Source organism: Pongo pygmaeus, chromosome 12 (assembly GCF_028885625.2).
Source record: "Pongo pygmaeus isolate AG05252 chromosome 12, NHGRI_mPonPyg2-v2.0_pri, whole genome shotgun sequence".
NCBI lineage: Eukaryota > Metazoa > Chordata > Mammalia > Primates > Hominidae > Pongo > Pongo pygmaeus.
Window position 1 is genome coordinate 24,405,236 of NC_072385.2, and position 14,132 is coordinate 24,419,367.

A 14,132-nucleotide genomic window follows, 5' to 3' on the forward strand; every position below is an offset into this window, starting at 1 on the left:
CATGGCCGGCTAATCTTTTTTTTTGTATTTTTAGTAGAGATGGAGTTTCACTGTGTTAGTCAGGATGGTCTCGATCTCCTGACCTCATTATCTGCCCAGCTTGGCCTCCCAAAGTGCTGGGATTACAGGCATGAGCCACCATGCCCAGCCGGAAATAATTCTTAAAAGCTGTTTAAAGGAGGATTCTGATCAGCCAGATTTAGAAATCAGTGTATCAGATCAGAGAATAAGAGCTTGTCCCTGTTCTCCTATGGCCACTTAAATCCAGACCTTTTCATCTAAAATGCAAATATGTTTGGCATTTTTCATACACATTACTGTCTTTTTTCCCCCTTCTGCTGTCTTCTGTAGATACTGAGAATATTAAACCTGTACTCTTTTCATTTTCTACCTAAGCACCTGTTTTGTTGTCCAGCTGTATTTTTTGGGTTGGAGGGTTAGGTCTGCAATAATCATGTTATTTCCCCTTTGGGTATACAAATGAGACAATGTGAGCAAATACAATCTGTATTTTTAAAGTGATGGAAATAAATTTTTTTTTCAGGGCACATGTTGCTAAACTTAAGTCGTGGCAAGCAAGATTTTTTAAAAGAGGTTGTTGAATCTTTTGCCAACAAAAGCGGGCAGTCTGCATTATATGATGCTCTGTTTTCTAGTCAGTCACCTAAGGATACATCTTTTCTTGGTAGCGATGATATTGGAAACATTGATGTACAAGAACCAGAGCTTGAAGATTTGGCTAGATATGATGTTGGTAAGTTATATGTTTCAGAGGAAACGGTCTCTGTCTTAATTCTTATAAATTGCCCATAATCTTATTACCCAGAAATAATGACTTAATATTTTCCTGTATTCCTTTCGTGTGTGGGTTGGGCTGGGGGGAGTTTGAATGTGGTGCTGTGGGGGTGGCATGTAGTTTTTGTTGTTGTTGTTGTTTTTGAGACCAAGTTTTGCTCTTGTCCTCCACGCTGGAGTTCAGTGTTGCAATCTCGGCTCACTGTAACCTCTGCCTCCCGGGTTCAAGTGATTCTGCTGCCTCAGTCTCCCAAGTAGCGGGATTACAAGTGCCCGCCACCACGCCCGGCTCAAGTGATCCTCCCGCCTAAGCCCCCCAAAGTGTTGGGATGGGACCTGGCACAGTGGCTCATATCTGTAATCCCAGCACTTTGGGAGGCCGAGGCGGGCAGATCACCTGAGATCAGGAGTTCGAGACCATCCTGGCCAACGTGGTGAAACCCCGTCTCTACTAAAAATACAAAAATGATCCGGGCGTGGTGGCATGTGCCTGTAGTCCCAGCTACTCGGGAGGCTGAGGCAGGAGAATCACTTCAACCCGGGAGGTGGAGGTTGCAGTGAGCCAAGATCACACCGCTGCGCTACAGCCTGGGTGACAGAGCGAGACTTCTTCTCAAAAACAAAAAGTGTTGGAATTATAGGCATGAGCCACTGCATCTGGCCATATTTTTCATCTAAATGGTTGTTTATGTATGATTTATCTTGCTTCCTTCATGAATTCTCTCCCATAGTCTCTGTATTAAAACTATAAATATCACTTTTATTGGCAATATAATCTTTTTTATGAAGTAGTCATAATTTGCTTGCTACTTTCTGTTATTGGGCATCCAAGTTGTTTTCAACTTTTTCACTGTTAATAATCATACTCTGATAAAAACTTCAACAAAAAGTGTCTTCATTGCAAGTTATTTCCATAGAGATACCTAAAAACAGAATTACTGAGACAAAGGACATGAACATCTTTAAGTCTTGCAAATTGCCAAAATGACAGAAAGATTATACCTCTTTATGCTTCCAGAAGCACATAACCTTTTCTTTTCTTTTGAGACAGAGTCTCACTCTGTCGCCCAGGCTGGAGCGCAGTGGCGCAATCTCGGCTCACTGCAACTTCTGCCTGCCAGGTTCAAGCAATTGTCTTGCCTCAGCCTCCCAAGTAGCTGGGACTACAGGCATGTGACACCATGCTTGGCTAATTTTTTGTATTTTTAGTAGAGACGGAGTTTCACCATGCTGGCCAGGCTGGTCTCGAACTCCTGACTGCGCATAACCTTTTCAATATTGACTTTCTTATAGAAAAACAGATTTCTTTACTGTACTGATGGATTAATATAGTGATGTTCCATTGCTTTAATGACTTAAAGGAAAACCCATTGTTTTGGGGTTTCTTATTAGGTTAGGTGTTCTTTATTTGGCTTTTGTCAGTTGATTTTGGTTTATTGAGTTCTAGTCAGTGTCATTTTTTAAGATGGACTTAAACATTCTTCATCACTACTATTTTTATTAAAATTTCTAGAAATAATCAAGTGAAAATGCATTTAATAAGAACATGAGATTTTGCCTAACATAGAATTCTCTCCAGCTTTGATATAGAAAAGCAGTTATATAATTAAGATATATATAATGTGAATTGCTTATGTTGGCAAAACTAATGGCACAAAGAAAAATTTCAAACCCTTAAGCCAATTTTTTAATTTGATTTTAGGTGCTATTCGAGCACATAATGGTAGTCTTCAGCACCTTACTTGGCTTGGCTTACAGTGGAATTCATTGCCTGCTTTACCTGGAATCCGAAAATGGCTAAAACAGCTTTTCCATCGTTTGCCCCAGGAAACCTCAAGGCTTGAAACAAATGCACCTGAATCAATATGTATTTTAGACCTTGAAGTAAGCAAAGATTTTAACAAATTAAATATTCTGAATTTTGTTTAATTTTTTTTTTCTAACTTAACTTTTCCTTAAATAAAACAGGTATTTCTCCTTGGAGTAGTATATACCAGCCACTTACAATTGAAGGAGAAATGTAATTCTCACCACAGCTCCTATCAGCCGTTATGCCTGCCCCTTCCTGTGTGTAAACAGCTTTGTACAGAAAGACAAAAATCTTGGTGGGATGCGGTTTGTACTCTGATTCACAGAAAAGCAGTGTAAGTAGTAAAACAAAAATATTGCTGTCACTTAGTGCATAGGTTTTACCAGGGATTTAATCCTCATGTGAAGATTTAATTTGTCATGTGACCCATTAACATATATGTATGTAAGTGCTGAACTGTGTATTTAGAAAGCAATTTTAGTAAATTGAACTATTTTTTAGACCTGGAAACTCAGCAAAATTGAGACTTCTTGTTCAGCATGAAATAAACACTCTAAGAGCCCAGGAAAAACATGGCCTTCAACCTGCTCTGCTTGTACATTGGGCAAAATGCCTTCAGAAAATGGTGAGTTTTAAAGTATAAGCATTTTTAAAGAACATTACCTTAATTTTTTAAAATCATGAACTTTTCATTGAAAGTTTTTTTGTTCTGAAAACAGCAGCTTGGTCATATTATGACAGATGTGTTTTTTATTGCTGCAAAATAGTTAATGTAGTTAAATATAAGCACTTAGAGGAGCAGTACCTGGCACACAGTGAATGTTACATATTAGCTGAGCTGTTACTGTTATTCCTTAATAATTAAGTTCTGATAATTATTGAGCCTGAAAAATTAAAAAAAAATTAGCACAAGGCTTTGTAGGTAAGACCATTATAGATCTTTCTAAATATTTAAGGTGTGTTTTGTGTCACCATTAGGTGTAGATGGTCAGCCTTTTGAACAAACTGACACTACAGAAGAGGCAGGTTTCAGCTATCTAAAAATGGTAACTGTTAAAAAGTAGTTTGGATTGCTACGTTAGGGTGGTATCATTAGAAGCGTTTAAAAGTTGAGTGTAGAGGCCAGGTGCGGTGGCTCATGCCTGTAATCCCAGCATGTTAGGAGGCCGAGGTGGGCAGATCACAAGGTCAGGAGATCGAAATCATTCCTGGCTAACATGGTGAAACCCCGTCTCTACTAAAAATACAAAAAAAAAAAAAAAAAATTAGCCGGGCGTGGTGGCAGGCGCCTGTAGTCCCAGCTACTTGGGAAGCTGAGGCAAGAGAATGGCATGAACCCAGGAGGCGGAGCTTGCAGTGAGCCGAGATCACGCCACTGCACTCCAGCCTGGGCTACAGAGCGAGACTCTGTCTCAAAAAGAAAAAAAAGTCAGTGTAGAATGATCACTGGTATTAAGGTGGTTTAGTTATTACAGTATTTGGAAGCTGAACAAATGACTATTGAGGTACCATTTGGTTTTGACTTGAAATTTGAGCCAGTTCTTACAACTTGTAAATGAACTTTAGATCTAATCATGCGTGTTCCTTAAAGTTGTGTGCTTTTAACTTTCTTTTTTAGGGCAGCGATCTTAATTCTTTTTATGATCAACGAGAATACATAGGGAGAAGTGTTCATTATTGGAAGAAAGTTTTGCCATTGTTGAAGATAATAAAAAAGAAGAACAGTATTCCTGAACCTATTGATCCTCTGTTTAAACATTTTCATAGTGTAGACATTCAGGTAACAGAGTTCCTTTATGAATTTATTGGAGATGGGAATTTCCAGTTTATAAACAAAGACATGGAGCTATAAACTGCTTAAATTAATTGCCTTTTTATTTAATGGTAATCTTGTTTTCTAAATTCACTAGCTCTCACAAATAAGATATGACAGAGAAGAGTAATGAGATGTTTGTCTCTTAAGATCACATAAAATCTTTGGAAAATCATTTGAGTTTTATATTCTGAGTATAAACAATTTGACTAAAAACTATTCTGTGTGTTTAGGCATCAGAAATTGTTGAATATGAAGAAGATGCACACATAACTTTTGCTATATTGGATGCAGTAAACGGAAATATAGAAGATGCTATGACTGCTTTTGAATCTATAAAAAGCGTTGTTTCTTATTGGAATCTTGCACTGGTAAGTAGATGTGGTACTTGAGCTACAAGTTTTATTTATTTATTTATTTATTTTTAAAAGATGGGGTTTCTCTGTTGGCCAGGCTAGAGTGCAGTGGCACAATGTTGGCTCACTGCAACCTCTGCTTCCCAGGCTCAAGCGATTCTTGTGCCTCAGCTCCCGAGTAGCTGGGATTACAGGCATGAGCCACCATGCCTGGCCAAGCTAAAAGTTTTTTGTTTTAAAAACCTAATGATTTCATAAAAGCACTATTTGTATAGATTTTTCACAGGAAGGCAGAAGACATTGAAAATGATGCCCTGTCTCCTGAAGAACAAGAAGAATGCAAAAATTATCTGAGAAAGACCAAGGACTACCTAATAAAGATTTTAGATGACAGTGATTCAAATCTTTCAGTGGTGAAGAAAGTAAGTAGCAGGTTGTTGTATGTACGTTCTTACTGATAACCCACTGGTCAATGTTTTTGCGTTGGTCTTATATTTTGGTAATTTCAAAAATACTCAGTAATATGTTGTTACTAATGCACAGAAGGGATGTGTGTGTCTAAATGCTTATATTTGCTTGCTTTGTCTTAGGTTTGGTGTGTCTTTTTAAACTTGGGAATCTAGGTATATGCTCTTAAAAAGTACTTCTTGGGGAATTAGAAAAGATTTCTAAGATAAGACATTGATTTTGTTATCTTAGCAGTGTAATCAAAACAAATATAGCCTCAGGACTGATTCTTAATGAACTTTGCTGAAATTGAAAGTTGTTGCTGACAAGAGCATTTCTTCTCATCCTCATCAGCCATTATGAACGCCCTTGTTTTCTTGCTGTCAGCTGTTTGAGATTGTCATGAGGATGTTAAATTATGTTCAGTCTTCTGAGTGTTTTGTTGATTAATTTGTGTTACTACTCTTTTATTAGGATTTATGTTGTCTGGTGTATTGTAGCATCTGTATTTCTGTCACCATTGAAAATCAGTTAGAAAACATCAGTAACTTATTTTGTTCACTCGGAAGAGCTTTCCAAGTTAACATTCCTCTACAATTATCATGGTTAACAGAAGTAATAGAGAGAGCATGGACTTTAGAATCAGAAGATGTTAGATTGTACAACACTTTTCTGTGTTCATGAAGAAAAAAATTATAGAATAAAGACAAAAAAAATAATAATACAAAACAACAGAAAAACAAAGAAAAAAGATAATTAAAAAACACTTTCACGTGTATTATTATTTAAAGTGTAAAGTGCTTATTAAAGTGACAAAAATGTAAATAAGATAAAATATATCATTTTAGAGTTTTTACTTTTGGAATTTTTTGCAAACGAAAGCCCTTAATGTCTTTTTAGTTGCCTGTGCCCTTGGAGTCTGTAAAAGAGATGCTTAATTCAGTCATGCAGGAACTCGAAGACTATAGTGAAGGAGGTCCTCTTTATAAAAATGGTTCTTTGCAAAATGTAGATTCAGAAATAAAACATTCTACACCATCTCCTACCAAATATTCACTATCACCAAGTAAAAGTTACAAGGTAAACAGGAAAGAATGGAATCATTTCATTGTGAAATTGTTTCTGTTCTAAGTGTTTTAAATGCTGTTTTGTTATTTTTATTTTTTTTTAGTATTCTCCCAAAACACCACCTCGATGGGCAGAAGATCGGAATTCTTTACTGAAAATGATTTGCCAACAACTAAAGGCCATTAAGGTAAGTCACTTAATTTCTCTAGCTGTACTTTTTATTCCAAGATTCCTTCCCTGGCCACTCTCTCACTTTTTTTCTGAAGCTGGTCAAAATGTCCCCCTGCCATCCAAATAGTATGGCAAGGGGACATTTTGGTCTTTTTTTTTTTTTAAAGACAGGGTCTTCTTCTGTTGTGCAGGCTGGAGTACAGTGGTATGATCACAGCTTACTGCGGCTTCGACCTCCTAGCTCAAGAGAGCCTCTTGGCTCAGCCTGCCACGAAGGCAGGACTACAGATAGTCACACGCCACCAGGCCCAGCTAATTGTTGTATTTTTTTAGAGACGGGATTTTGCCATGTTGCCCAGGGTGGCCTTGAACTCCTGGCTCAAACAGTCCTCCTGCTTCAGCCTCCCAAAGTGCTGGGATTGCAGGCGTGAGCCACTGTGCCCAGCCTACATACCTCGGTCTTGACCCTTTGCCATATTTTGTTTTGTTTTGTTTTGAGATGCAGTCTCACTCTGTTGCCCAGTCTGGAGTGCAATGGTGCGATCTTGGCTCACTGCAAGCTCCACCTCCCAGGTTCAAGCGACTCTCCTGCCTCAGCCTCCCGAGTAGCTGGGATTACAGGCACCCGCCACCACGCCCAGCTAATTTTTGTATTTTTAGTAGACACAGAGTTTCACCATGTTGGCCAGGCTGGTTTTGAACTTCTGACCTCAGGTGATCTGCCTGCTTTGGCCTCCCAAAGTGCTGGGATTACAGGTGTAAGCCACCACGCCCAACCCTTTACCATATTTTTGAAAGTACTTTATGTGTCTCTCTCCTCATCTTCCACAAAATTTGAGACCTTCAAAGGTAGAAACTGTTTTATTTAAAATATAAGAGTTCCTGGCACAGAGAAGTTTCCTGAGTGATCGAACTGCTACACTGTACTAATCATACTCTGGTCTATGAGTTCATTCCCAGATTAGCTGTGGATTACATGTGTTTCAAATGTATAGCTAGGAATTGAAAAGTGGTCTGAGCTTCAAAAAGTCCTACTATATTTTAATACTTCCATATGAATTTGACTTAATTATGTAAGGAAATAGTTATGTATATATATCTTATTTTAACAATAGGGTTCAAAGGAGCTTGACTTTTTTGGAATTGGAAATAAAAGTAGGTTCTTTCATGCCTATCAGGCAAGAACTAAATTACTCATACTGCTAAAGTTACATCAAAGATATGCTGATGTGTGGCGATTATTACAGTGTGATCAGCAGTATTTGCAACTTAAGAGAATACTATTTGGTGGGGAAGACATTTTTGAATTTGCACAAAAATTTTGAATCTTAATTCTGTGTAGTCGTGGCCTATGACAATTACATACAATTTTGCCTTAACATACAGGTTTCAGGCTCCCAGCATTGTATTCTGTGGAAGTATAGTGGAGCACTAGTCCATGAGCTTGAAAAGCTTGGTACTAGTACTGACTCTGCCATTAATTAATGATCTTGGGCCAGTCACTTCCTTTGTGACTCTTTGGCTTCTTATCTTTAAAAACGAGAGAATTATTGAAGCCAGTTCTCATCACATTGAATGTTAAAAATTACAGTTACAGCAGTGATTGCAAATTCAAAGCTCTGGTGCGGATACCAACAGTGACCATAAAGTTTTCTAGGTGATTCCACTAGTTTCTTATTTCTTGGATGTGTATGTGTAGCATCTGGACTAGGCACTGTAGATGGATGAGTGGGGGAAATTTTATTTAGCTTGAAAATTGAGATGGTTTTGGACCTCATGGTTAGGTCTTTCTGGGAAATTTTTATTTGAAACACTTGTGGAAAAAGAAAGCCGACATGCTAGATCTGTCCCTGACCTCACTTGTTAGAAGTGGTCGGATTCCTGGGCTGATACAGAGAAGTTTGAAACTTTTCAAAATTTACCTGTTTTCTGATACCACTACAATTTCTTTGGAAAAACAATTTCCTGTTAAGTGTCTGTTTTGTAAGGGGACATTTTGTAGGTTCTAGGGTTGGGTATGGTGCTGTCATTTAGTTTTCTTCAGCAGAGATCAGGTAGCCACATAGCTACACTAGACGGCATTGTATCTATCTGCCATCTTGTCAAGGCAGCAGAGTTGGGTTAAGAAACCATTTTTGGAGTCAGATCTGGTTCAAATTCCAGCTGTTATTCCCTGCATCCCTTTCTCTCATTTTAAGATAGGAGCTAATATTGTTTACCTAACAGTGTAGATAGTATAAGAATTAAGAGTTTAAGTGCGTTGGACATATTATTATATACATAATAAATTTCTCTGCAGCTGCTACTTTTTTCCCTTTCCTGGTGGAGCATTTGAACATCACCTTGAGAATGAGTTGTATTTTGTTTCAGCACGGGGTTAAGTGAAAAGCTAATTTGGGGAGGTGATTTGGAATGTCAGGTAGTCCAGATTGCAGTGTAGAAAGAACACACTGAAAGGATGGTCAGTGTAATGTTAGAGGACTGTGAAAGTTGGGGAAAGAAATTTAGTTTCTAGGTACTTGTTTTTTTGAGCAGGGAATTGTCTTGGCTGGAGGTGAACATCAGAAAGGTTAATGTAGGCAAGTGCAGAATGGAAATGAAGGTGTGATCATTTAGGAGGTTATTTGTTTAGGTGAGAGAGTTAATGAATTAGGTTTTGTATTAACGAATGAAAATGGGAGCAGATAAATTTTTAACAAATTAAGAATCATATTTTAAAATCAGCACCAGGTACCTAGAACTCATTGGCAAATAGAAACTTTCAAAAGATATAATCAGGTCCGGGCGTGGTGGGTCACACCTATAATCCCAGCACTTTGGGAGGCTGAGGTTGTGGATCACTTGAGGTCAGGAGTTCAAGACTAGCCTGGCAAACATGGTGAAACCCCATCTCTACTATTATACAAAAAATTAGCCGGGCGTGCTGGCTGACGCCTGTAATCCCAGCTACTCGGGAGGCTGAGGTGGGAGAATTGCTTGAGCCCAGGAGGTGGAGGTTGCGGTGAGCCAAGATTGTGCCATTGCACTCCAGCCTGGACGACAGATCGAGACACCATCTCAAAAAAAAAAAAAAATCAGTTATTTAAATTTAAAAGAGTAAGCTTTCCCAGCACTGTTTCTGGCATGATATAATTAAATGTTTAAAATTATTTGATTTTTTTTTCTTCCAATAGAAAGAAATGCAGGAGTTGAAACTAAATAGCAGTAACTCAGCATCCCTTCATCGTTGGCCCACAGAGAATTATGGACCAGACTCAGTGCCTGATGGATATCAGGGGTCACAGACATTTCATGGGGCTCCACTAACAGGTGAGCTGGCAAGTGGATAATTGCATATTTTAGTAAAACTACTTTACTTCCCTGTTTTAAGTAGATAACTTGTGAAATCACCTTATTTATATATGTTTGTTAATATACATGTCAACGTCTGTTTATATATTACTTCAAAAGCTGTATTTGGTGTTAACGGAGATTTTTATAACCCCAAGCAGAAAAAACGAGCTGTATGTGATCACATGTATATAAAGGCTTAAAGAACACTTAATCCACACCTCAGATGAGCTGAGATGAGATTATTCCTTAAACTGAAAAATGTTAATGAATAGAGTTATGCACTAAGAAATGCTTAATTAAGAACCTACACCTCTGGGGAATTATTTTGATGATAATGATGAGAGGCAGGACATTATATAGGAAATCTTACTTAATTTGAAATATTATGGTTATATAAAGAAAGAAAAGGAGTTTGGACCTGAATCATACTGGGTTTTTAAGTTCTGCTCTATCACTTACTATAATAGCTGTGTAAGTTAACCTGTCTGAAATGTGGAGATAATACTTGCCTTACATAATTACTATGAGCATTTGTGTATGTGCAGGTGGGCGTGGGTGTGTATCAGACATTTATTAGAGTATACAGTAAATAGTTAATGAACTAAGGTTACTAATAGTGTTTACTGTGGGTTGGCTATGTGCAAAAGTGCTTTGTGAATGTAATTTTATTTAATTACAGTAACTTAGAATGGCCGGTACCATTATTAATCCCTTTTTTATAAATAAAGAAATGGGATAAAGAAAGGTTAGGTAGCTTACTCATTATTATACAGCTAGTTATTGATAGAGCCAAGATTCACACTCCAGTGGTGTAACTCCAAAGCACTTGCCAGTATAATACATTGCTCCCAGGCAGCCAGGAATAACAAAATTGTTCCTTTTACATACGACAGACTTCTGAAATGGTAGTAGTAGTGCCCTTTTTTTTTTCTCTTTTTAGCCCAGGAAAGATTTAGAATCAAATCTAGTTTAGATTAGCACATTTGTGTGATGGTTCATATAGTTAAGGCAACCCCACTAGCCTTTTGTGATAGTATCTTCTCAACACAAGCAAAATAACAAAATCTTTGTGAAGTCAAGCTTATTAAATGTCATAAGTCATAGATAAGTATATGAAATGTCTAACGTTCAAACCTTGTTTACTTAAAACCTTATACATCATATAGGTCCTTGTAAGAGGATAAACGAACTGGCTAGCCTTTTCTGGGGCTTTTTTAGTGATGTGTGCAGTCAGTTATTTGGTGCCTTGTGGGTCATGTTTCCATTTCTTCTGTGTACAGGCATAAAAGGCCTTCTGTTCTTATACAAGCATGTAAATACAACATTCCCATTGTCTCATTTTATTCTTGCAATGACCCTATGAAATGTGTAGAAGCAGCACATCCTCATTTTACAATTGAGAAATATGGAGACTCCAAATGGATTATTTACAGGTTCACAAAACAGCTTTGTGGCACTGAAAGGGCGAGAGCCAAGATCTCCTGATTTCTGTTCCTGTGTTCATAGATTCTTTTTCCTTAATAAAAGTAAACATATATCAAGATGGTCCTTGTTTTTTTTAAAGTAAGATGATTAAAATTAAAGATTAATGAGCTCATAGGAGATACTCAGAAGTACTGAACAGGGTGAAGAAAACTAAAAACTAACCACCTTATTAACATTTCTTATATTTGAGAGCATTTCCTTCTGGTTCTTTCTCTATACATATAGTATTTTTTATGAGATTGTTACCATGTTATTATGTTGCGTGTAGATGAGCTAGCCTGTTTTTTAAATGTTACTTTAGTTCTGAGCATTTTTAAACTTAAATGTTTTTTGAATATTAATGAGTTCATGGTATCCCATCACATGGAAGTACTGTAAATTCTGTTCCTTTATTTATGTTGTTTCTGGTTTATGCCATTACAAATTCTAGGACACTGTCCTAGTTTTGTAGGGTATTCAAAATATTCAGTTTATGCTCTTACCACTAGTATCTGATAGTGCCATCTTCGCACTTTTGCTAATGCTGACTTACTAGTTTATAAAATCCTTTGCCAATTTGTAGGAACAAAAGTGATATCAATTTTTAAGGTTTTTTAATACTAGTCGTGCTCAACAATTCATGCAAATGGCTGTTGGTAGTTTTGCCATCTTCAACGTGGGTACCTTCCAGTTGTTTGGTTTCTTGGTAAAACTCACACAAAACAGTTGGAGAAGAATTTGTATATCAACATGAATGTTAATGTGATTTTTTAAAAGCCAGCGAACACATTTGTGTTCCTTGTGAGATCCTTTGCATGAATTTGTCAGGTAATTTTTTTGACCTGAACATTCTCATAATAGCTTCAGTTTGCACAATGCAACCTCGTCATTTTGCGGATTTTCAAGGCTCACTTCGAAAACATGTTCCTTGAGGCCTATTATATTTCTTTCCTAAATTGTCTATTCATATGGTGCTTTTAAAAATTAGATTACTTTTAGTAGATTTATTAGAGCTCTTTAGTTTTTTCCGCACAGTTTAGAGTCAGTAGTCAATTAAAGTCCCTACTTAAACTTCAGACTAAGATTTTTTTTTAAATTTAAAATTATATTTTTTCTTTTTGCTTTCATGTAGACAGACATCTTGCAAGACTTTAAGATTCTTGGGCCATTTCTGTCAGGTTGTTCTGTGTTCTGTGCCTGCTTCCTCCCCATAGTAATTTCAAAATAGCTATCCTCACCTCTGTTAGGTTTCCAAAATCAAACTTGGGCTTCTGGCTAGCCTTTTCTCGGTCTTGATTTTTCAGTGCTTTCCAGAGGCAATTGTTTGGAACCTCTTGGCACAGTTTCTGTTTCTTCTTCCATGTACAGGCATAAAAGGTCTTTTGGTTGTTTTCTGGTAAAACTATCATAAAACAGTTCAAGCAAATGACTATTGGTAGTTTTGCCGTTAACATGGGTGCCTTCTAGTCGTTTTGTTTCCTGGTAAAACACACAAAACAGAGGGAGCAGATAGTTTGTACATCAGCATGAGTGTTGATGTGCTTTTTATTTTAAGCCAGGGAACACATTTTATGTTGTTGATGACATCCTTTCCATGAATTTGTCAGGTGATTTTTGAGCTGAACATTCTCAGTAATAGCTTTAGTTTACAAAATACAACCTAGTCTTTCTGCAGATTTTCTAGGCCCACTTCAAATGCATTGACCATCAGATGGCATCTTGGTTCCTTACGTCCTTTCTGTGACTGAATGTCCATAATTCCACATCATACTGATCTTTCTTAGAAAAGGCAACAGTTACTTTCTTCTTTATTCCTTTTTTAATGCTTGTGAGGTAGTTGTTCTTGTTGATCACAGTGATGCTATTCTCTTATTCTTCATGTCATATTTAGCAATTTTTTTCTAGTTTGTCATTTGATAATCTTGATTGGTGTATTTTGATGTACAGAAATTTAAAATTTATGTAGTTAAATCTTTCTTTAATTTCTATTGCTTTTGTATTTATAGCTCTTGCCTAGTCGTAACTGTAGTATAGACTTTAACAGTGTTTTCTTTCTTTTCTTTTTTTTTTTTTTTAGTTGCAACTACTGGCCCTTCAGTATGTTATAGTCAGTCACCAGCATATAATTCCCGGTATCTTCTCAGACCAGCAGCTAATGTTACTCCCACAAAGGTAACAAAGGAATAATTTATACATTTATAATTATTTCCTTTTTAAATTGTTTAGGGTTCCTTCAAATAAATTCAAGAGAGCAGTAGTTCAGTATTAAAACTTTTATGTCCCTTAAAATGTAGGTATTTTAAATTTATCTCCAAATACAGAAATTATACTTCTCAGTCACCTTATTTTTGTGTTACAGTAAGTGTGAATATTTAGAATATTTTAAAAATGGGAGTGGTGGTGGTGGATCCTTCATCATTCTGTTTTAACAGAAATAGAACTGTAATGCCCTTGCTGACCCACTATGTGGTAAGTACTTTCAGGCCTGATACAGCTATATGTATAACAATTGATTGAAGACTCAATATTACAGTGGTAGTTGAATGTGACAGCTTTGAGGACAGAGTGTTGGGGTGCATTTAGACCCTTGCTCTTCTGCTTATTTTGACCACAGGCAAGTTTCTTAACCTCTCAATGCATCAGTTGCGTCATATGTAAAATGAGGATAATAATAATACCTTAATTCATAGGGTTTTTGGGGATATTAAAATGAGATAATAATGTAAAGTGCTTAGAACAGTGCCCAGCTGGCACATTAATAAATGCTCAATGAATGTTATCATCATCATCATCATCATCATTATTGTTAACATCATTTGATAAATTGTTTAGGAATGAAGAAGGTATTTATTTTATGACTTTAGCTGTAGATTTT

The 14,132-nt window shown here is 36.8% G+C and overlaps 1 protein-coding gene across 5 annotated transcripts in view; it reads left to right on the forward strand.

The window, feature by feature from the left end:
• LOC129030762 (E3 SUMO-protein ligase RanBP2-like) overlaps positions 1-14,132 on the forward strand; it is a 39,113-nt gene that overhangs the window by 21,140 nt on the left and 3,841 nt on the right. For 2 of the 5 annotated variants that reach the window (XM_054476397.2, XM_054476392.2), the window contains 11 exons: positions 545-754; positions 2,498-2,679; positions 2,764-2,939; positions 3,107-3,230; positions 4,224-4,385; positions 4,652-4,789; positions 5,050-5,196; positions 6,122-6,301; positions 6,393-6,476; positions 9,634-9,769; positions 13,335-13,429. In XM_054476397.2, the coding sequence (XP_054332372.1) occupies positions 545-754; positions 2,498-2,679; positions 2,764-2,939; positions 3,107-3,230; positions 4,224-4,385; positions 4,652-4,789; positions 5,050-5,196; positions 6,122-6,301; positions 6,393-6,476; positions 9,634-9,769; positions 13,335-13,429 (1,634 nt within the window). Of the gene's footprint in view, positions 1-544; positions 755-2,497; positions 2,680-2,763; positions 2,940-3,106; positions 3,231-4,223; positions 4,386-4,651; positions 4,790-5,049; positions 5,197-6,121; positions 6,302-6,392; positions 6,477-9,633; positions 9,770-11,165; positions 11,331-13,334; positions 13,430-14,132 lie in introns of those variants that run through there. The other 3 variants (XM_063649038.1, XM_063649037.1, XM_054476400.2) reach the window with 2 other exon arrangements.